This window comes from Uncinocarpus reesii, genomic scaffold, assembly GCF_000003515.1.
Source record: "Uncinocarpus reesii 1704 scaffold_1 genomic scaffold, whole genome shotgun sequence".
In the NCBI taxonomy this organism is placed as follows: Eukaryota; Fungi; Ascomycota; class Eurotiomycetes; order Onygenales; family Onygenaceae; genus Uncinocarpus; species Uncinocarpus reesii.
The window spans coordinates 7276967-7299590 of NW_003052500.1; the positions used below are offsets into that span (position 1 = coordinate 7276967).

Below are 22624 nucleotides of genomic sequence, written 5' to 3' on the forward strand. Positions count from 1 at the left end.
CTCCAGCTGCTCCCAAGCGAGAATCCCATGAGGCCGACTTTGAGGTCGGAGAATTGTTTCTCCGACACCAACTTCTTTTCTCGCTTTTTCATCTTTTCGCTTCTTCTTCTTCTTCTTCTTCTTCTTCTTCTTCTCTTCTTCATCCTTCCAAGTTTTGAATACGTGAGTATATTCATTTGACTCCCGACTCTGGCGCATCGCTGCTTATTGACAGTATGCTAATCGGTTTTATCTGCAGATGATGAAAGCCTGGCGTGTTCGCTTTGATTTTGCTTCCCCCTTCTCCGGCATGGAAGCTCTCCCTTTCAGGGCTTAAGTGGCTTTCATGACGGAGCTTGGGGGAGGATGAAAAAGGCGTTCGGCACATCCACCTTGTTACTATAACGGACGCGATGAAGGCATCTCTGATCTAGAATCCTTGGGAGGTGTCCAGTTTACCCTGACGGCGAAAATAGCAGTTTGACCTAGTTTTGACATTCTTTCGCTTGCGTGGATTGCGCCTGATATTCTTGCACACATTGCCTCGAAGCAAAGCACACCTTGTTCTCGTTGCGGCTGTGATGTCTGTTCGCAGTCCCAGCGGCTCGCATCGGTTGCACTTTTCCTCTCACTTTTTCACCCTGTATTTTTGCCCTACTCTGTCCATATTGAAACCGCTACGCTGCGGGGACCCTACGCCCTATGACACCGCACCTTTGTGAAGCAAGCTTCTCACCTCGTATCCATTACAAATCTCAAGCCGTCTCTTCTCAACTTGGCTTCTAGGCTCAAGGCATGCCAAGCCAATGGAGCCTGGCGCTGATAAACCTACGCTGTGATAGCATCTCATGTCAGACCAGAGAGTGACTCGAAAACAAATATAAACTGTTCTCCGTCTCTATAGCTCTCCAATCCATGTATATTCAATTCTCCAAAACGCACATTAACGAATTCCATCCAGACCCTCACTCTTAGCACAATGTCTTCAGACACCAGAGCCCTTCAGCTCCGCCAGCTTCACACCCCAGGGAAGCCCATCGTCTTCACAAACGTCTACGACCCCGTAACAGCGAAGATCGTAGCTTCCAACCCCTCATCAGCAGCCCTCGCCACAGCCAGCTACGCGGTTGCCGCCGTCCACGGCCTAGACGATGACGATCTGGACCTCGACACCAACCTCGCTGCCGTAAAGCCCATTGCCGAAATCGCAATCAAACACGGCAAGCCCTTGACCGTCGACTTGCAAGATGGCTATGGCTCCAAACTCGAAGCCGCCATCGAGGCCATCATCGCCGCCGGCGCATCCGGCTGTAACCTGGAAGATCGAGACAACCAAACAGGCAAACTGTTCCCCCTGGACGTGGCCGTCGACCGGGTACGCCGCACCCTGGCTGCCGCCGCGAAAGCCGGCGTGCCGAATTTTGTTCTCAATGCCCGCACTGACGCCGTTGTATCGAATAACGATCTCGAAGATGCTATTACTCGCGGCAGGGCCTACCTCGACGCCGGCGCAACCACGGCCTTTGTTTGGGGCGGGCCCGGCCGCGGCTTAAGTCGGGACGAAGTCGTCAGATTGTCAAGCGCGTTTGGCGGCAGGCTGAATGTCATTGCGGCTGAAAATGGGCTTACCATCCAGGAGCTGGCCGATATTGGGGTCGCGAGGATAAGTGTCGGCCCACGCCTCTTCCGAAAAGCAATGGCGGCGTTTACAGACTCTGCAAATGAGCTGTTGGGCCAGTACCAAGCCATGAAGTCGCGCGCAGAATAGGCTGCTCTTTATTCGGGCAATTTATACCGTGTGGCTGGATAGCAAAATGTTGCCAGACCTTTAACTAGTTATTATAAAGTGGCAGTAGTCAACGAGTTGTAAATATGTTCATAATCCCAATATTTTTGGTGTCTTTGCCCAAATCGCCAATTTTGATATCAAACACAAAACACATTGAAACAGATGGATGTACAGCATGGCACCAAAAATATATAACAATAAGTAAACATCTCTAGCCTCACTCATGCTCTCCAAGTATCACCTTTTCCAGAGCTTCTCTCTCACCACTTTCTTCGACCAACGATCGGAATACACCCCCTTCTATCGCCATCAACTCTCTCGGCGCCCCAAATTCTACTGCCTTTCCTGCATCCATAACCAGAATTTTATCAAAATCAGCAATGGTGCTTAATCGATGCGCGATAACCAGCAAAGTTGTTGAATTACGTCCAAACTCCGATCGGATCGAACGCTGAATGAGAGCGTCTGTGGCCATGTCCACGGCGGATGTGGCCTCATCGAGAACCATGATCTTGGGCTTGGAAACAATGGCGCGGGCGAGGCACAGGAGTTGGCGTTGGCCCTGTGAAAGGTTGAGGCCGCCTTCAGAGATCGTGGAATTGAGGCTGTTAAATATGTTGATGTTGCTGGTCGTGGTTTGGGTAGATGTGGCCGCTGTATTGGTCGTGTCTACCGTGATGCCATCATTGTTGCTTGTCAGGGTTGGTGTAGTGCAGTCCGATATCCCTGAGGCCTGGAGAGCTGAGTCGGTGGATGAAGTTGGACGTGTGCCTTGAGCGGACACAGTGGAAACAAGTTGCACTCGTTCTAAAGCGTCGCGCAGCTCAGCATCGGAATATTCTTCAAACGGATCCAGATTCGATCTAACAGATCCAGAGAACAGAACTGGATCCTGGGGAATAATAGCCAACCGGCTTCTCAAGTCGTGAAGTTTAATCTTTGAAACATCGATGCCATCAATGAGAATGCTCCCTTCCCATGCTTCCAAAAAGCGGAACAATGCTAGAGTCAACGAGGATTTGCCTGCGCCTGTGCGGCCGACAACACCCACTCGCTGGTTTTTCTCGACCGTAAAAGAGAGCCCTCGTAAAACCGCAGGTAAGTCACGAGCATATCCAACGACTAGATCGGTGACTTCAAGTCGTCCCTCCGTTGGCCACGCAGCCGGCACATCTGATCCCTGTTGGTTCTCAATCGCAATAGCTGAATACTCCAGAACCCGTTCGGTCGCGTTCATGTTTAGTTCAACATTGGTATATCGACGTAAAGCCCACATGATCGATGCTGAATATTGTAGTGCAAAACTGAGTGCGAATCCGGCCAGTGACGCATCAATTCCTTTCAGCGAAACAATAAGTGCCGCGGTCAAAGTAGAGAATACTGCCCCAACCATGTTCATACGGAAACTCAGCCATCTGTTGAATAACCACAGGTTCCAATGCGCCTGGGCATGGTGGTCAATTTTCCAGAGCATGCGCTCAACATAGGTTTGAGCTTTTCCAAAGGCACGGATGGTTGTGAGGCCGATCAGAGAAGAGCCAAATTGTTCGAATACAGGGCTTTTCGCGTTGCTCTCCAGTCTCTTGATCTCTCGAGCTCCAGCAAGGAAGAAATGCGAGTAATAAAGAGAAACGGCCAAGAGAAGCAGCGCGAATAATATAAGCATCGGAGACACTAAGAATCCAGCCGCAATGATACCGAACACGTCAAGGACATTATACAACATGAAACCCAAATCGTATGGCAATTTAGAGTCAATCATGTTAAAATCCGCTGTGAACCGATTGAGGATTCGACCAACCGGAATCGTGTCAAGCCAGCGGAGCGGCGCCCTCAAGACGGTATACGTGAGCTTCTTGAATATGTTTCGTGATGCCTGAATAGCGGCTTTGAGCAGGAATAGATATCGGATCGCACCGACAACGCATGACGCCACGGACAGCCCGAAATATATACCTAAATAGAACCACAGCGAATGACCCGAGTCTGGCTGCCGGGATTTGGTTGCGAGGTGCGACATGACATCCAGGCGGTTGCCAGATGCAGCGTGCTCAGAGGACCGAGTCCAAACACTAACCCACCAGGACTAGATAAGAAACAGTTTTAGCCACGATCATTGAGAACTGGTAATCTAGGATTGAACACTTACACGTCCAACAGTCAATGTGGCATATGAGCAAAATGCAAGGAGCACAAAGAACCAATAAATTACTCCTCCACCACTTTGGAAATATTGTATATAATGGGTAAGCTTGATAGAACCAGTTTCACGTTTTTCTTCTTGTTGGAACTTTTTTGGCACCGACGCGTTAGGGACACTGTCCGTATGACCTTCTGTGATAGCTTGTTGCGACCTGTGAGACAAAATCTTTTGAAGAGTATTTGATTCCTCCACCTCATCTTCAACGGTTTCCACAGCTCCCTCGTTGGATTCGAGGCCTTCGTTTTCCGGCTGTGCAAGAATGTTTGCAAGGCTGCCGGTTCTTCTCAACTCTGCTACTGAGTCTGCGTGCTGAACTACTCCGTGATCCAGATGGACTGAATAGTCAGCTTGGGGTAGACAGAGACCAACGTGGTGAGTGACCAGAATTCGGGTCCTTCCTTGACATAGCTCCCCAATCAAAGCGTGGGTATGAAGATGGCGTCCAGTATGGGCATCCAGCGCGCTAAAGAGATCATCCATAATGAGGATGCCAGCCCGCGAATATAAGGCTCTGGCAAAGGAGACGCGCCACTTTTGCCCGCCACTGAGATTGATTCCATTCGCACCAATGTCTGTCAGTTCTCCATCAGGCAACATCTCAAAATCTTTCTCAAGGGCGCAAGCAAATAACACCTTGTTGTATCGGTCAATATCAAATGGTAATCCGAACAAGATGTTATCTTTAATCGACGCATTTTCAATCCAAGGCACCTGGGATACATAAGCAATAGCGGAATCAATAATCCAATTTGCTTTCGTAGCTTGGTCGTCAAATCTCTCTTCAAGGGGGGGAGCCACGGGAACGCGAACTATACCCTCGATAATATCGACTTCGCCGATAATGGCAGCAAGAAGCAAACTTTTACCAGATCCTGTTTTCCCGGATATGACACTCAGGCCCTTTGAAGGAAACGTAAAGTTGAGATCTTTAAGCATAAACCGCTCCTTGTCTTCGTCCACTTCTTCAGCGGGCCAGGCCACTGTTGCTTTTTCAAAGGCGAGGTGGTCCGCAGGGGTGGTGATTTGAATCCGTTCCGCAGAGTTTAAGTATTTCTCCACGCGCTCCGCGCTGATCCACGCCTCGACGAAATCAGCTATTAATTCAGGGAGGATTGCTAAAGCAAATTCAAGTGATGAAAATATGGCCATGGTGGTAAAGGCGACCGAGGCAGAGAGTCCGCCGTGTAGAAGAGAGTATGTACCAAGAGAAACCGCGGATAACATGACTGGGCCAAGGATCCAAATGGATATGAGGATCGTATCGTATACAAAGGCCATCCACTGTGCATGTAATTCTGTGTTCCTGATATCGAAGATTTTCCGCTCCCACTGAGTTTCTAAAGCCGAAAATTTAATCTGTCTGATCCCCTGAAGAGCCTCTGTAATAACAGCCATTTTCTGATCCCGAAATTTCATTATAGAGGTCTGAGCTGCCGAGTACCTTTTAGCGGTTATAATGTTGAGAGGAACAATGATAAGGGCTACTAGCAGCCCGGCGCTAAGACTCTGCCAACCGATAAGGCGAATCAGGAATAAAAAGCCGACAGTAAGTTTTATAATAGTCTCGGGAATGATACAGTTGAAGGCACCAAAATCCGAAATTCGTTTGGCATCAATAGCGATAAGGTTAATTGTACCCTGACGAGAATTGTGGCCAAGATCCTCCTCGTCAGCGTCCTCGTCTCCAACCTTGACCTTCGCGGTTGAGCTCTCGTCGCCGGAATTCTGGGATCCTTTCACATCTTTTCGACGAAGAGATTTGGCGAAAACAACGGCGGATATTTGTTCATAGACCGGAATGGCGAGTCTATGATATACCACCCAAAACAGCCAGGATTCGAGTATACTTTCAATAGCAATTGACGCACCCAGAGCGAAGACCCATAGCCATAATACCGCCAGATTGAAAGAGCCGGAAGACCTCGCCTCCAAGCTTTGTAGGATTCCTAGGAGGGTAACTTGCGGAGCGAAGCTGATCACAGCACTGATAGAAGAGAGGGCTAGCTGTATAAGCAGGGGAGAAGCATATTCACGCGCCAATGTCCTCCACAACTTTTCCCCTTTCCTTTTAGATTTTTCAAAGGATTCAAGCAAGGACCTCGAACGAGTAGCATAATCCAACTCCGGGAGGTCGTCGATCCCCAGACCCTGATTTTTGGTGGCGAATCGCAGTAAAGACCCAGACCAGGCGAATGAAATTTTCCCGAGAAACGACGTAGTATGCTGACGATCCACAATCTTGCCGTTTCTGAAAACATCGGGGCGACGTGGTATAAGAAGAGATGTGCAGCAGGCTAGAAGCGCGGCTAAGAGCTCAATCATGACGAGGATATCGAAAACGGTCTTGAGAGACGGGGATTTGATCCATGAGCCGATGAGGCCAACCTGAGCACAGGTTATAATGACGAATATACCGCATGAAGTAGCACTGAAAAGGCCCAACGAAAACCGTTTTCGAGAGGAGGGCTCAGTAAAGAAAGAGACTGCTTGAACAGAGAGAAGGGCCTATAGTAGGATTCCGTCAGCTATTTATGCATAGGCGGAGAGAATGAAGTGTTGTGGTGATAAAGGAAAGGATCCCGTCCTACCCAGATTGCAAAATGGAGCCATTGTTCAATGGGTCCTGGGTAAGCGGCGGCTGAATGGCCAGCAGTTGTGAGGACAGCCAGCGCAAGCGACACCAGCAAGCCCACTAGGGACAATATCGTGATTGAAGAGTGTTGGAGTGTCGCGGAGAAAGCTCTGGCTGATTCTTCAGTTGCGGATCCATCCTGGTCATGATACAGCTCTTGCAAGAACTGATAGACGCTGCCGCGCTTTTGTAGCTGCCATCGGCCCCAAATCGACTTAACAGCAGGAATGCTAGAAGCGGCGACAAGCGCAACAGCAGCAATGCCGATTGCCAACGACGACCTTGGAGAACCTTCCATGGTATCCTCAGTTGCTCTCTTTTCTTGGATTAGCACAGGGTATCTGGCGGGATCCAGACATCGCCCGTTGATTCTAGCTGCGTAGATGTCGCCGGAGCGTAAGGCGAAGTGTATTGATAGTTAAGGAACTGCGAGCAGCCCAGGTTGGCAAGCCTTGGGGGGGCGAGTGTACTGGTTGCAAGCGAAAATGATGAACTGTGACTGATTGAGGCAAACAACGGGCCTGAAAATTGAAAAATGTGCTTCACAGCCAGCTGCCAGGTCTTCAGCTCTCCACGAGAGCTCCGGCAACGCACAAAATGTTCCCTGCACCGTTCCCGCCACCGATCACCTCAGTGAGTCGATCCATGCTTGCTTTTGATCGGAGTCCCAATGGAGGAAAACCAGTTCAGATCCGGACCACATTCTCGCCATAGCTCCAAAGTCAATCCGTGACTCGACTCTGACCTCGCAATCAGCGCGTTCGTGGGAAAACCAACTGATACCGCAGGGTAGCATCGGGGGCGGGGAAGACGCTTCAGGCATTTCTTACGGCCGGCGGGCCTAACCAGCGCCATCACGAGCCCGGACTTGTTATTATTAATTAATGATGAGTTGAACTCCTCCATCCCCGGTGTTGGACTCGAGCCAACAGGAGGGCGCCGTCCCGTTGTCTCGGATAGCCGTCGGGGATTTCAACACTGAATTTTGCATCTCGCCTCCACTTTTATGCGCGTCTAAAAGCTCCAACCCTGCCATTGATGACTCGATGGATGCCGAAGCCTCAATGATCAGGACACATGGATCTCATTAAGCTGAAGAACTACGGGAGACAGAGGTAACAGAGCATGCATTCTAACATCAAGGCGGCTAAAGGACCACGACCTCAGACTCATCAATATCCAGAGCAGATACCAACCGTTCTGTGCATGGCGGTGGCCTCCCAGAATCTCGATCACCACCAGCAACTTGTGCCAGCCGATTTCGGGCCCAGGATGAAGGGGGTTTCCCTTCACGAATCCCCTGCCATTTCACAGAGGACGGAACGAGCGGCCACTGACGCGATGCAGAATTTTTTTCGTCTGCTCGTATCATTCATGCGGGATGCGAATTGGGTCATCCACTAACTCGAATTGTTTCCCCCCTCTGGTTGCTCAGATGACCAAGTTCGCTCTCACCCACCTTGCTCAGTTAATCTGATTTCCAGTGATACAAGAGACTCATGGAGCAGTGACTCACTGCGCTTGGCATGCGCATTGCAACGGTCAAGCTTTCTGACGCCCATGGCCGGTCTTCCCAGGCGGGGACCAGCGATCAAGTCTAGGCGAGGACCTTGACAAGAGATCCAATAGGAGACGGCATCTTAGTTGAGAACAGGTCTCCAACCTCTGCGTCCTACGAACTTTTCAACTCCTTCGTCCTCCAAAACATCACGCCCCAGACGCCCTGTGACAACACTCCGCTCAACCTCTGGCCCACGCACGAAAAACGGCTCGAACCCTGACTGTCGAACCGCCCCCTTGGAATCTTCAGCTTGCTTCCTCTCCCAAAGATATTTCCCAGTCGAAGCATCAAAACGGCGCGCAAACCCCGAATTCACACGGTCGAGCGATAGATACCACCTTCTCTGATGGATCGACGAAATTGAATTGGTTGCACCAGGGTAAGCGTTGGTAATTCGAACCTTTTCGTCCTCTCCGTCGGAATGGTTTGCAAAATTGTTTCCGCGAGGAGTTGTTCTATTGAATGGCTCCTCATCGTTCTCACCAGAGGAAGGCGGCGTAGAAGTCGTTGTTCTAACACGCGAAGCGGCAATCCGCCTTTGTCTAACCGGCTTCTTGGGCTGCTCGGAGGCATCGTTATCTGTGGTGAGTCGTAGAGTCACTGTGTACCCCGGAGGCAAGCGGGTTCCTTGTAGCCTTAAGCGAATTTTTCGCTTCATATTTTTCCACATCAGCTCTGCAGGTTATCGCAGCAAAGTATCCTTACCTGTTGAAAAGCCTGCTTCAACTTGTCACTCTCCGACATATCGACTTCGTCAATGACGGAGGATATATCGCTGGAATTTGAGTGAGAACAGTCCGTTTCAACTTGCTCCTTCGGCGTGTAGTATGGAAGTATAGAATACTCTCCCGTATCCCAGATTATCATGCTCCCAGAACTTGCCGATGCCGATTCTATCAAATGGTTCTAAACGATTTAGAAAAGAGCAGCTTCACGCGGGGTTCGTCATCCCTACCCAAAGATTATGAACTCTTGTCTCCGTGGCGTTTCGATTCAATCTCTTGCTATTTGGATTACCCGGTAGCCCATACATGATCGCGAAACTCAACGAGCTCGTCTCCGAGAACTGGAGGCGCAGGTCATAATGTGGGCCCGCGACAGGATGGTCGTGCTGATGGATCACAAAATGTCTACCATGCGGATGCTGATTTCGTTGATAAAGCTCAATCCATTCCGAATGTCGAAGACGGGGCACTAGAGGCACCCGGTCTCGAGTCGCGGCGCGAAGGCGGGAGGAAAACACTTGCAGGTGGTCATCTATGCGAGCCTCACCGGCTTCAATTGCAGCGAGGAGAGGGCTTGACGCTGCGGTTGGCAAGCTTCTAGGCTCCGCTTGCGCGCTTGCTGGAGAGCTATGGCGGCGTCGTTTTCGGGGAGGGGAGACAGGCGCGTTAAGGGATGCTGGGGCAGCTATGGACCATTCTCGGTTTTGTGGCTTGATAAATGGGTTCTCTATCGTCTGAGATTCTCGTTTCTGCACCATAGTTAGTCCCATCACCAAGCTCAATATGCAAATAGCTCAGTGGACATCTTTTAGTTGACTGCAGGGTCCACCAAGATCCAATTGACCAGTTCGTTCTGGGTTCTCATTCGACAGCTTATCGGAAGAATGGCAGTGATAAGCGCAGTTCCGCCTCCTGCTCTGGCTTGGTTAGGTTCAGAATCTCAAGTGAACTCGTGTTGAAAAAGCTGTGGTTTGTGCATGGATCGGCAGATAATGTCACTCGGGATGACGTTGGTGGTTGAGCTAAAATCAACGAGATCTTGAGAACACACACAGACACAGACATACAAACGAAAGCAACAAGCAATCGGGGCCTCTGCTCTAGAGTCTTGCAAACTTCAATCTTTCAGAAGTATATCACGTCTGATGTAGAAAGATATAGGTGGTGTTTCGGGCTTAGGGCGAAAAGTTCAATTCATATCAAATCCCACAGCAATCCCATTGGGAATCACTAATGCCAAAAATCAGCCAGTTACTATTCAATAAACTGAATCAGTTGCCATGGTTGAAAAGCAGCATTCAATATGCCAATCGCTTTCTTCCATGTTTTAATCGTTGGAGTTCGCCTTGCTGTAGAACTCTAACCCTACGTCCCCGATATCCCGGCCTTGTAGTCCCCGTAGGCTGGTACTAATCGCCGATTAACTTACGGCATATCCTGCGAGGGAACCTTCTAGCGGCGATTTTGAAATGGGAATCAACTAGAACTTCAGCTGCACTCTGCAGATGCTGCAAGGATCCAAATTCCATCAATCAGTACCGCTTTCAGAGCCATGTTCACGCCATTCGAAACCTCGCTTGGGGCTTTGCTCCTGTATCAAGGCTCCTCGGGCCTTCTCCAGCATAATGGCAGGGTCTTTGGCATATCAAGTTTGTTGTCAGGGTGCATGGGACGTCCCGGCTTGGAAAATATCCCGATCGTGCTAGGAATGGCGTCGAGTATCGTGCCGGTGTCCTTGATCGCCCCATCGTTGCTCCCATCATATCCACCTCTACCAGCTGGACTGGCACCTGCACTCGGGGTAGCAGCGACAGGTTTCCTGGTCGGGTGGGGAACGAAGGTGAGGATCTTATAATCACGGAACCTGAGGCATTGCAGGATCTTGTTGGCTAACCCGCATTTGCTTTCTGTTCCTCCGCGCAGAACGACAATGGATGCACATCTGGCCACATGCTCTGTGGGCTTTCCCGGCTCTCTCCGCGCTCCATCATCGCAACGGGTATATTCTTCGCCACGGCCCTCATCACTGCCAACTCGACTGTTGGAACCCCGATTCCCGCATGCCCGGGTGGTCAGCCATGCTATATGCCCTCTTACCCGTCCAATCGTGAGGTTGGATTCATGACCGCCGCCGTGGTCCTCGCGCAAATCGTCAATACTCTCCTGGTTCCCCGGTTTTTCCGCCGCGATGAGAGGTCCGCAACTATATATAGCTACATCGCGGGATTGCAATTTGGCTTGGGTCTCTTGATCAGCGGCATGGCCAATCCCGCCAAAGTCCTCGGATTCTTTAGCTGGCGTGATCTGTCGCGCTTCGATCCCTCCCTTGCACTCGTGATGCTCTTCGCCGTGGGGCCGAATCTTTGGTCGTATCTCAGAATGAAGCAGAAATATGGAAATGAGGAAGGAAAGAAACCACCTACCTTGGCCCAGTACTTCCAGTTACCGACAAAGACGGTGAAGGACATTGACTGGAGGTTCGTGCTGGGTGCAATGGCATTTGGTGTTGGTTGGGGACTGTGTGGCGTCTGTCCGGGGCCTGGACTGTTGAGATCCTTGTTACAGCCAGCATGGGGAGCTTTGTGGCTGGGTGGCTTTGGGTTAGGCAGCTCCCTAGGTTTGTGAGACAGGCATCTCTACATGATCAAGGAAATATACACAGATCACAGGTAGGAGGGTTGTGGAGTGTGCTACCCAATTTGTAGGTCATACAATATTCACATTTTCCTTATCAGGTTGTATAAAAGAGCGCCCATCAGTTAGAAAAGAAAAAAGGTCTATCTAGGCATGGCCTAGTAAGCACTTGAGAAATTCAGACCTGTTTATTAGTGGAGTGTTTCATCCATCTCCTGTATTCCATTCCGGCTCCGATGCTAGAGGCATGTTTGTTTAACTGATGGGTATCATAGCTAGAAAACAACACGAAAATAAACTGTAATATACGGAGTATAAGGGGTACATCTAATGCCAGAAAGATCAAATCTTTGATCGATGAGATAGAACGCAATACCTCGAAATTATGTCGGAGTCCGAAACATGTCAATACCCCTATTGCCGAGAAAGTGGGAAGGCCGCATTACATCCTTCAAGTATGAGATGATATTAGCTTCGACATTCGCGATAATGGAAAACATTTCGAGTCCAGACGTCTCCCGTCTGCAGAATAGCAAGAAGTTTAAAGACGTCGAAGAAAGCTTACAGCTCCGTTTTACTTCTCTCTCCCTTCCTACTCGATGGAAGTGTATCTGTCTCCAGACATTCCTCCAAATCCAACCATTCCGCCACGAAAGCCGTAATAAGCGTTCCCCAATCTTCCACAGTGTCTGGGTGTAAGTGCTCTGCATCATCTTCAATGCGATGCCAAACGTCAGGAAACGGTGACGGGATTATATGTAGAATATCGACGCCACGTTTCATAAACGGCACGTGGTCGTCTTCAATGCCAAACGGCGAAAACACATCATCGGCATGCTTTAAGCGATCGGGAAACCAAGGTTTCACGGGCTGAGGTTTTTTCTTACTGCCATTCTTTTGAGGTTGTTTCGCAGACTTGAACAAGCCGAGTTTACGCAACCGTGATTCCAAAACAGCCATGTGCTGGTACGCCCAATGAGTTGTTTTGAAATGAGAAGGCACCGTTGGATCTTTTGCTCCGAGCAGATCAAGCAGCACGAACAGCCTTATGGCTTCCAAAGGGTTCTTATAAGTCGATAGGGCAGGATGTGGTGTTCTTTCCAAGTGCTCAGCTAAGGAGCGAGCGCCATACAGCGAGTCTGTCTCGCTCCATTGACCAAAAGCCTCTTCCCCATCGAGAAGAAAGATTTGTATTCCTTGGTAATCGTATAGGCCTAGCTCATAGGCCGGATCTTCTTTCAGCACCTCCCATTTCTTTGTCAATGCGGCATCGATGCTTCGTATTGCGTGTAGTATTATCGCGCAAGGGGCGGCACTGTCGGTAGCTCCGATAAAGCCATCCGGCTTAAACTTGCTGTCGTAATGTGCCACCACGGTCAATCTGCCCACGTTCCCCGGCTGGACGTTTGGAGGATCTCGGGACGCGATCAAGTTCACAAACGGGATCTCTTTATTTCCTGTCACCGGCGTCTTGGACGTGGAGTTTTGGAACTCAATGTTCCAATTAGGTAGGGTTGTCTCGAAGAACTTCACAAAATGCTCAAGAACGGCACGCGAGCCGGGGCTCCCGGGGACGCGAGGCCGAAGAATGGGCGCAAGAAGAGTGCCTTTGTGAATATCAAAATCGTTACCGGGGCGGGGTAGGCTCCTGAGGCTGTCGTCGGACAAAGGTGTGTATGCTTGGGCGATCGGGGTGAAGCCAAAAATCCAGATCAGGGGTAGACACCACGACAGGACCCAACACGCTCGACTGTTCGGTGTCATCGTGAACGAACGATAATTTTGAATATTGTCATACCGAGATCACCGATGACAATATCCCCAAGGCTCACGGTCGGCGTGCTGGCAGCCGTCTGGACTAGTTAATGGCTTGTCCCACCCTTTGTCTCAGGGCTCAGGCAGCGGCTATTCCGCCAGTCAAATCCTGTGCAGCGGCTAATTCCATCACGTGCGCCCTTGCGAGAGCTTCAATTGAGTTTGATCGAACGAACTGCGAAAGAAACAGCCGATTTGGACGCTGAGCAGCGGTTTATTACTCCCACGGATTCAGAGGGGTTTTGCTTGATCCTGGAGAATGATTTGTATCAGAGATCGTGCCTCTAGCTAATCTGACTGCTTGCTCCCCTCTCCCGAACGATGAATGCGCCCTTCCTTTACCTCGGGCCATTGAGCAGGTCTCTTACACGATGTGCGCAGAGAAATGGATACGGCAAGCTATGTATCCGGAGCAAGGCGACCGACAGCGGATCTTCTCAAAGAATACCTCTGAACCGCTCAAGTGGTACCGGTTCCTCTCGTAGCGTTCTCCGGAATCCTGTTCGGAATGCACCTTCTCGGCCGCAACCCAACCTTGCAAGAGGTCAGTGCCACTCACCAGGTCGTCTCTGTGAATCCGAGCTAATGATTTCGCATCTAGCCCGTGCAAGGCCCCAACATGTCGTTATATATCATGCTGGAAGCGGGAAGATTGCCTTTATTGGAATGATGCGCCTGTCTACAATCCTCATCTTTGTCGTTTCATGTACCGTAGTTGCTCCCGCTTTCTACGCAGCAGATTACCCCTGGTATATACCACCAGCCAGTAAGTACTGACCGCTGCTTCTCTGTGGGAGTTTGAGCTAATTGGAATGTGATAGTCATTGCTGCTGGTGCTATCCCCATGCTCTTCGTCTCCTACACAGCTGCTCCCTTGGTAAACCTCGTCTCCTTGGCATTGCCGGCCTTTGCGCAACAGTCTAGGCAACATATGCTTTGGGATTTACAAAACATTCCACGAACAGCAACGTTGACTATCGAGACTATGAAATTCAATTTCTACCCTCGACGAACACAGGTCGCAATTTCGGACCTAGTACCTGCAAAATCATTACTGCGACCAGTGAGCTTTCTCAATACTAATCCACAACCGCAACCGTGGTGGAAAGGCGGGAACAGCGTTTATTTTTATGCACCGGAGAAAAACAGACCAGCTAAATCAACTCTTAAATTCTTCCCAGAGGTGTGGGAAGAAGTTTTTTCCAAGATCAAGCAAAATGGCCATTTAACGAAGAACACATAAATTTGATCTGTTCAGGCCTTATATACCCTATTGTAGTTTTACAAACTTGGACTGTTCTGGAACAGACAATCAAAATCTTCCTCTCTCTATGTGATAAGTGTTGTGCAACACCCTCCCTTTTCTGGCTTCATCCAACAGGGGGGTTCTTTCAGAGTACAGCAAATATCAACACATTCCACACCATATCCAGTGAGGCAATGCCTTGTATGCTGAACTAAATACAATCACGTGTAATACAGTGTATTCACGTCACTTTGTGTTTGTTTTGTTCTCTTTAAATTCACTCTCCGCGCCTCTTCACAACTTCTTTTCACACCTCCATCCTCAGCAATTTTTAAACCCAGCTTCACCTCTGGCTCTTTTCTGCTACATAACCATTTTCAGATCTTCTTAACTCGCAATATCTCGTCTAAATTCACACTTTCGTCCCCGCATTTCTAGTTTCCTTTCAGTCCACCAATACACGATACGATTTCTTCCTGTTGTCGCCATGGATTCATTGACTGCCAGTGAACAGCGTATCTTCAGCAATGGCATGATCTGTGCTGTTGAAGGCCTAAACAATATCAAGGTAAGTGTGTTGTCTAGAGTATAAATTGGCTTCTTTTTTTTCTCCTTTTCCCTTTTATCAGAATACCCAAATCCTCAGTTCTTATATTATTTTTGGCCTTCGACCGGCAAAACTAATCTTTGGTCTTGCAAATCTTTAATAGGTTGATTACGAAAAACTTGCTGCTATGGCAGGACTCAAGAATGCGGCGGTGGCATCGGTCCTTTTTAACAAAGCGAAGCGCAAGCTTGTCGCCATTCAAGCCAACGGTGCTAGCCCTGCGAAAAATGTGAGTAATATCTTTTGCAGTCTACCAGCCACTCGCTGATGTTTTGAAAGGCCGCCAGCCCTGAAAAAGTGACCAAACGTACTACCGCTCGCAAGAATACTGGCAAAACTAAAGTCAAGGCTGTTGAAGATCCCTCTGTTGCTGCTTACCCCATTTCTCCTGGTTCCACCGAGACTGTGACAGCTGAAGAAGCCCCCGCGAAAAAACGCGGGAAACGTGCTGCTACCGCTAAGAAGGTTAAGGCTGAAGAAGTCAATCCTAAGATTGAGGACGAACCGATTGATCTCATGTAAGGATCCTATCATGTTAAACACCACACATCCAGGAATACACTAACAGTCCGAAGCAATGATTCCATCAAGCTTGAGGATGGTGAAGGGTACGACGGGATGCTTGGCAGCTTTGGAGAAAGTGTTATTGACGCTACCGTGTATACCGCTGCTGGGGCACCTCTCAAGAATGAGCTTCTTGAATGAATTGGATGAGTTTGGCATGCAATACGTTTGGAATCTGTTGGTTTTCAAGGATCGATTTTGCCTGCGATGGAGCTATTGGGCCTGCTTACCTACCACCGCGAAATCAGCCCTTCTTTTGGCCACGAAAAACCCAGTGAGAGGAGGTCTAGCACGTTTTCATCAACTAAAACATTGATTCTCCCTAGGTTGCCGTCAATTGTCTTGCTTGGGTGCTCTTGGGCTGTTTTCCGTGTTTGGGGCGTTGGACTAAGGCCGTCTATCTTGGGGAGGCTATTTCACATTTTCATGATGTTTTGCATGTCGATAGGTTCCGACACAGTAGCTCGAGGTTAAGGCTAGAGGAATGAGCTCACATGTTTCTATACTTTAACTCTTTTCCGCTTTCCTAGACCTTTCAAGATATCAAAGTATCCACCTCGGCTCGATTAAAGTATCAAGGCAAGGGAAAACGAAATGCAAGGAGCTGCAATTAGACTATGTTGCATCCTCTGGCAATACAGGTGATTATCCCAAAGGAAAGTTCATTTTTGGACTGCTAATTCAAGAACATAGGGATAAGACTTTCTGTTCTTGAGGCGAATGGACACTGTACTCAGTTTGTGCTGAAGTCTCATGTACAAGTATGACGTTGGGTGCAGTCCAAAAGACCGATGTGGATTGTGGCTTTCAACTGCAGTTATAATAGTGGCCTCCTGTGATCCGATGGTCTTCTCGAGTAGCGACATTCAATGGTGCCATTTTATCCAGCATGACATGCCTCCTGTCTGATCTGGAATTTACCATAAGTCAAGTAATAAAAAAAACCCCAAGATTTATGATACTACAAGGCAAAAAAGAGATGCCCACACTCAGAGTCGAACTGAGGATCTCATCATTACTAGTGATGCGCTTTACCAACTAAGCCATATGGGCTCTTGGCTGGGTACTCTAAAAGTACCAGCTCCTAAGTTCTTATAAATCTAAATTACCAGTTTATTACAGTATTGTGTGTATGGATTTGTATATTACTAGGGCTCAAACCTTCCCGCCTTTATGCCATTGCAGCGAACCCATTGGCGGTTGCTGTTCGAGGTCATCCGTCCAAAAGCAAGAACACTTATGGCTAAGGTCTTTCAAATGCCTCGCGAAACTAAGAGAGCATGGAGACTCCCTGCTCTCCTTGAGAGAATGGCTTCTGCCTATCACGTTAATGCGAACGAGGGCAGTGTGGGCAGCCCCGCTATACCCCTCATCTAAGCAAAATGAAAAGGTTTTAAACCATCGGCCCATATGGCTTAGTTGGTAAAGCGCATCACTAGTAATGATGAGATCCTCAGTTCGACTCTGAGTGTGGGCATCTCTTTTTTGCTAACCGTTCTCATCAGAGCTGGCCGTTGATGCTTCCTACAGAGTACCTGCTTCATGCTCCGTCAACCCCTGATTCCCGTCTTCTCCCCTCCAAATCTCCACGCTTATTTATCATAACCAGGCGAATTTTGAATCATTTTGTTCTTGCTTGAAAAGTTGAGGAAACCCGAGTCTTTCAATATATGTATGACCAAGTAGTAAAGCAAGCACAGGAGCTGCCATCTATTTTCCCACCAGAGAGTAGGATTTGGGGTATGAGGTTATTTAAGTAGCCAAGGAGTCCATTGCTCCCCTCCACCCCACTTCCACCACTGAACAAACAACTTCACAATGGCAGCAACAGGCACTCCCGCTCAACAGACAGAAGAGACACCTTGGCATGCTGCATTGCCAGCTCCAAAGCTCAAGGCCAATACTATCTCCCGCACGGAAGTAATCCAATGGCTCCCTAGCAAACCCGCACCGCTAGACTTCGTGCTGGTTGATGTGCGCCGAGCAGACCACGAGGTATGGATACACACACATGTTCTCAAAAAGGAGTTTAAAAAAAAAGAAGCGGCTAGGTTGAGACCTAATTCAATCATCGCCACGATCTCGTAGCAAGGCTTGTTGTTTGTTGCTGACTTCGCTCAATATGCGTGCAGGGAGGCACCATTTCGGGGTCGATCAACCTCCCCGCGCAAAGCTTCTACCCCTCCATCCCCACGGTTTATGCCATCTTTAAGCAGGCGAATGTGAAGAAGGTGATTTTCTACTGCGGTGTGGTCTCTTTCTCCCTCCCATCTTTGTGGTCGAGCCGGCCCTGATGAGTATCATAGGGTCATCAAAGGGCCGCGGAACCCGTGCTGGGGGATGGTTGGCTGACTACCTCGCGGAGCACGACTCCACGGGGATGCAGAGTTTGGTCCTGGAAGGTGGGATCAAGGGCTGGGTGACGGCAGGGGAAGAGTATGTCAAGTATGTAGATGGTTACGACGAGGCGGTCTGGAAGAAGTTGGGGGTGCTTTAGCGAAATCTTTGAAGCCATAGCCGGTGGAGGATGGGAGGAGTAGAGGATACATATGTATCTATAATTCTCTAGTCTAAGTCTGTCTCCGGAAGAAAATATTCAAACACTGGGATAACTGTGTCCCAACGACAGCCGCCGTAGATAGTTATACACGGGGAAGGGTATAATTATTAAACAAGTAAAAAAGAAAATCCAGTTGCCGGAATCTGTGGTTCGAAGCTAACAACAACATAACCACCCATCTAGGTACCAAATAAAAGCAAGATCCATCTCGAAATAGTACTGTTTCAAATCCGGGATGCATTGAAAATTCCACTCACATGTTCTCAATCGCTTTTAGCAAAACTTCTATGCCTCTTTCACCGGAAGCACTGGGATTCTCTGCACCATCTTCCTTGAGAATCCATGCAACATCGCTCCACCAACCGAGCCCAACAAGCCCACTTCCCTTTTTCCTCTCAACACTGTCTTTCAATCGACTGGTATGCTCCCATTGTTTGGCAGCAACCTCTGCCCTTTCGACAACTTTGCTAGGGATACCGCACATCGACGCGCAGTGCATGCCAAAACTTCCTTCAGCAACTCCGTTTTCCAATTTGTATAAAAACGTAACTCGTCTATCCTCCTCGTCTACACGGATACGCATACGGCGAGGAGCGATTTCTGGATGTCCTTCAAATTCGGCAGCGAGCGAGTGGTAGTGGGTCGCAAAGAAACCCAGTGCGCCAATATGCGTTGCAACATGATGCAATACAGCCTGAGCAACTGCAACCCCATCGTAGGAGCTAGTTCCACGACCAAGCTCGTCCAAAATCACAAGCGAACGCGATGTTGCTTCGGACAAAATCTTCTTGGTTTCCGACAGTTCAACAAAGAAAGTTGACTGTGCACCGAAGATGTTGTCGTTTGCGCCAAGTCGTGACATGATTCGATCAACGGGCGTCAGTCGAGCTGATGCGCATGGCACATAGCAGCCAATCTGGGCCATGATAACGGCAGTACACGTCTAATATCAAGGTTGTTAGTTTAATCAAACGACAAGGAAGGTCAGACTGAGGGTATATCTACCATTCGCAGAACAGTTGATTTTCCAGCTGCATTAGCACCGGTTAGAAGATTGATGCTTGAAGTATCCCCACCCAACTTCACGTCGTTCGGGATGAAATCCCCCGAGGAGAGCATGCAGGGATGGCGGAGTTCTTGAAATTCAAGGACGCTACGCTCATCGTCGACAAAAACTGGACGGCAACTCGGGTAGCCAATAGCTGCGGATGCCTTTGCTAAACCAATCAAGCAGTCGAGTTGGGAAATTATCTTCACTGCCGCAAGCCAAGTTGGATAATGTTCATCAAAACGAGCATAGAATCGACCGGTCACCTCTTTGACGATTTGGCTGTGCATTTCTTGCGCTTCTTGAAGCTTTCTGATAAGACCACGGAGTTCAGGGAAATAATATCTCTTCACTTGCTTTGTGGCGGACATTTGATCCCAGCTTTTTGGAATATTCTTCACCTTGATCGGCACCTCAAGTTGATAGATTTCTTTGCCGTTATCGCGGTATACTATTGCGGAGCAATTCAGTTCCCTGCGACACCGTTTCAAAAGCTGGTTTAGGTCACCCTCGAGGCTCTCAATGCGCTCATTAGACGCATCAAAATCTTCCTCCACTCCTGGCTGTGGAATAAAAGTTCCGCTATCTTTGGCTTTCACGCGGTCGAACGCAGTCTCCCAATACTGCAATAAGCTGGTCAGATCGGGCATGGAAGAAATGAGCTGTCCAATGACCCCATCGCCAGAGCCGGTCTGCTTCACGAGACCCATCGTATAGTCTATTTGCTCAAATCCTTCGAGGACACGAACGAAATCCTGACATTTGCAGGTTCCGGCATGGACGCGGGAAATCAAGCGCTCGAGGTCTGGCATCTTCGTCAGCTGGGATGAGAACTGATCTCGTATACTGCTGTCCGCGTTCAACGCCTCAACAGCGTCAAGTCTAGCATTAATCTGCCTTGAATCCATCAGTGGGTGGCAAACCCATTGTTTAAACAACCGCTTCCCAAACGGTGTGATACAACGGTTGAGCAATTGGAATAATGTTCCGTGCTGACCGCCATCAAAAGAGTTTGCGAAGATTTCGAGGTTAATAAGGGTCTGTCCGTCTAGCACAAGGCTGGAAGCCTTCCTGATTGGATCGTACCAAGTGAAATTGCCAATGGTAATGAGGTCTCGCTCAATCTTTAACATCCGAAGGTACTGGATTAGGGCACCGAATGATGAAATCACTAGGTCTTTATCTCGAACTTGTTGTAGAACTTCAGGCCATGCCTCAATATTGTCCTGATCCATAGAAACGAAATATTCACCTGCCTCAAGCTCTCGACGAGTGGTAGATGCATCCCAAAATTCGCGACCCGGCTTTAGATGATTCCAAATGGTTGTTGGGTTCGTGTTATTTTTCAAAATTCGGAGAGCTTTGGGTGACATGAAACCTTTCTCGAGTAGAAGCTCTTGCGGTCGGGTCTGGGCCACCAGAGTTTCGAATTTTGTCATATCAATATCGTCAACAAACTCGGTTAGAAAGAATTGCCCCGTGGCCGTATCGACAAAGCTAACCCCAAAAGCCGGGAGATCGTCTACCAAGGCTTCTTTGATGGAAACACAATACGTTGACATGTCGTCTTGAAGCATGGCACCGTCCACAAGTGTGCCAGCTGTGAGGACACAGCTCAATTCTCGCTTGATGATTTTATCACCCTTTTTCTTGTCACCCCTTTCTCTCATTTCTTTTCCCAGTGCAGACTCTGACTGGTCGACCCGCGCGATTTTGAACCCTTTGGCAACGAATTGATTCGCCCAGTGCTCTAAGCTCGACTCTGGTACCCCTACCATCCGCATATTAACTCGGTCAGTAAGTTTGAGATCAAACAACTGGTGTCCAATGGTGGCGTCGTTCTCGTAAAGTTCATAAAACTTCCCCTTTTTAAAGAAAACAACAGTGTCCCAAAACTTTTGTTTGATTTCCCAGTACTGTTTCTCGAATGGAGAAAATTTTGTCCACGCGAGTGGAGGGATATACAAAGTCCGCGGGTCATAGTCAGGGTGACCGGGAGGGTTCTTTTCTATGTCAAGTATGTTTGCAAGCCATGGATACCGCTTTTCCGGCTCTGTCATGTGGGCTTTCTCCTTTCTCTTTTCTAACGATTTGGATGAAGGTGAGGGCCGGGCTAATGCTGTTCGAGGCTCGCGAGACTCGATATCAGCCGGATTATAGGTCCATTTCTGAGTAGTTCCAGAGCCGACATTGGGGATATCTAGAACCGGTTCCTCGTCACGTGGTGAAGACATAGGGGCTGACTTGGTAGCCAGGTTGTTGGATGACCGCTTGCGTTTCCTAGACGAGCCAGCTTCGTCCTCGGATTCATCAGGGACGATGAAATCATCTAGGTCTGGAACAGTTAGCCTTTGTAACATGTCATGTTCTCACCATTTCGGTGCAGCTCACCATCGTCGAAAAAATCAGTATTGCCCAATTGGAACTCGTCCTCATCTTCTGACACTGCAATTGTTTTTCTCTTCTTAGTTGCTCGTCCAGTCACTAGTCGTCTCGAGGTAGGTTTAACAATTTCATCATCCTCCGACTCCTCGTAGTTGATAGCTTTTCTCGCCTGTAGGATACTCGGTTAGGACGGTATACTACAGTAGGAGAAACCTTTGCAGTGACTTACTCGGCGAGTCGGGGTTACCGAAGTTTCCTGTTCACTCTCAGCCTGCCCTCCATTGTGCCCGTTAGCAGACGTAGCAGGAGAAGGCAAGCTAACGTCCACAGTACTAAGACTTCCCTTCACCTTTTCAATGGTTGATTGGTGGACGTTGAAGTCGTCAGAACCCGGTTCCACGGCATCGCTACTCGGGGCAGGGGTGAGATGAAGGCCCCGACGGCTTTTCGCGGTCTGCTTGGTCGATTGGACACTCGATTTGGCACCATTCGGAGCTGGCGACGAATTCGGCTCTTCCTTGACCTTGTTCACGCGCGAGGAAGTTGGAGGAGTGCATGGCGACGATTTAGGTTGAAAGAAGCCCAGGATAGATCTCTGGCTCTTCATATTGTGCGGTTGGAGTTGAATTCTCAAGGGCACTGGAGGGCTGGCTTGATTTCTTTCGCCCCTCAGGCATCAGAAGATAATGAGCGTATGGGTGTGTGAGAATGAAGAATTAGCTTAGCTAGTCATTGTTGCGGAGGACTGAGGAATAAAAAGGTGGAAGGCTGTAGAGTGAAACGGGACGTGAACCGCGACGTCCAAGATCAATTAATAGCGTGTTCAACGCGTCGCGGATAACATGGATTATGTAATCAGCCCACCGCTGGTCCACG

General features: G+C 48.9%; 9 protein-coding genes and 2 non-coding genes across 11 annotated transcripts; 5 read left to right on the forward strand and 6 right to left on the reverse strand.

Annotated features, from left to right (window-relative positions):
* Positions 1-958: 958 nt before the first annotated feature.
* UREG_02731 (uncharacterized protein) lies at positions 959-1747 on the forward strand (the record flags this gene model as incomplete). Its single annotated transcript, XM_002543169.1, has 1 exon — positions 959-1747. One exon carries the CDS (start codon positions 959-961, stop codon positions 1745-1747), a length of 789 nt encoding a protein of 262 aa, XP_002543215.1.
* A 717-nt stretch (positions 1748-2464) lies between these two features.
* On the reverse strand, positions 2465-6901 carry UREG_02732 (uncharacterized protein; the record flags this gene model as incomplete). Its single annotated transcript, XM_002543170.1, has 4 exons — positions 2465-2575; positions 2820-3854; positions 3918-6476; positions 6560-6901. The coding sequence occupies 4 exons, from the start codon at positions 6899-6901 to the stop codon at positions 2465-2467; spliced, it is 4047 nt and encodes a 1348-aa protein (XP_002543216.1).
* A 1342-nt stretch (positions 6902-8243) lies between these two features.
* On the reverse strand, positions 8244-9647 carry UREG_02733 (uncharacterized protein; the record flags this gene model as incomplete). The annotated part of the gene is made up of 3 exons (XM_002543171.1): positions 8244-8816; positions 8870-9057; positions 9182-9647. The coding sequence occupies 3 exons, from the start codon at positions 9645-9647 to the stop codon at positions 8244-8246; spliced, it is 1227 nt and encodes a 408-aa protein (XP_002543217.1).
* An 838-nt stretch (positions 9648-10485) lies between these two features.
* UREG_02734 (uncharacterized protein) lies at positions 10486-11357 on the reverse strand (the record flags this gene model as incomplete). The annotated part of the gene is made up of 2 exons (XM_002543172.1): positions 10486-11250; positions 11313-11357. The coding sequence occupies 2 exons, from the start codon at positions 11355-11357 to the stop codon at positions 10486-10488; spliced, it is 810 nt and encodes a 269-aa protein (XP_002543218.1).
* A 727-nt stretch (positions 11358-12084) lies between these two features.
* UREG_02735 (uncharacterized protein) lies at positions 12085-13287 on the reverse strand (the record flags this gene model as incomplete). The annotated part of the gene is made up of 1 exon (XM_002543173.1): positions 12085-13287. One exon carries the CDS (start codon positions 13285-13287, stop codon positions 12085-12087), a length of 1203 nt encoding a protein of 400 aa, XP_002543219.1.
* Positions 13288-13659: 372 nt separating this feature from the next.
* UREG_02736 (uncharacterized protein) lies at positions 13660-14581 on the forward strand (the record flags this gene model as incomplete). The annotated part of the gene is made up of 3 exons (XM_002543174.1): positions 13660-13882; positions 13940-14104; positions 14160-14581. 3 exons carry the CDS (start codon positions 13660-13662, stop codon positions 14579-14581), a joined length of 810 nt encoding a protein of 269 aa, XP_002543220.1.
* Positions 14582-15318: 737 nt separating this feature from the next.
* UREG_02737 (uncharacterized protein) lies at positions 15319-15896 on the forward strand (the record flags this gene model as incomplete). The annotated part of the gene is made up of 3 exons (XM_002543175.1): positions 15319-15420; positions 15471-15709; positions 15767-15896. The coding sequence occupies 3 exons, from the start codon at positions 15319-15321 to the stop codon at positions 15894-15896; spliced, it is 471 nt and encodes a 156-aa protein (XP_002543221.1).
* An 839-nt stretch (positions 15897-16735) lies between these two features.
* On the reverse strand, positions 16736-16808 carry UREG_07956. The gene has a single exon. It is a non-coding gene; the product is annotated as a tRNA-Thr (tRNA).
* A 351-nt stretch (positions 16809-17159) lies between these two features.
* UREG_07986 lies at positions 17160-17232 on the forward strand. The gene has a single exon. It is a non-coding gene; the product is annotated as a tRNA-Thr (tRNA).
* Positions 17233-17573: 341 nt separating this feature from the next.
* UREG_02738 (uncharacterized protein) lies at positions 17574-18272 on the forward strand (the record flags this gene model as incomplete). Its single annotated transcript, XM_002543176.1, is given in 4 exon segments — positions 17574-17750; positions 17888-18002; positions 18062-18191; positions 18209-18272. The coding sequence occupies 4 exon segments, from the start codon at positions 17574-17576 to the stop codon at positions 18270-18272; spliced, it is 486 nt and encodes a 161-aa protein (XP_002543222.1).
* A 296-nt stretch (positions 18273-18568) lies between these two features.
* Positions 18569-22355, reverse strand: UREG_02739 (DNA mismatch repair protein msh6; the record flags this gene model as incomplete). The annotated part of the gene is made up of 4 exons (XM_002543177.1): positions 18569-19258; positions 19321-21692; positions 21755-21917; positions 21978-22355. The coding sequence occupies 4 exons, from the start codon at positions 22353-22355 to the stop codon at positions 18569-18571; spliced, it is 3603 nt and encodes a 1200-aa protein (XP_002543223.1).
* Between the last annotated feature and the right edge of the window lie 269 nt (positions 22356-22624).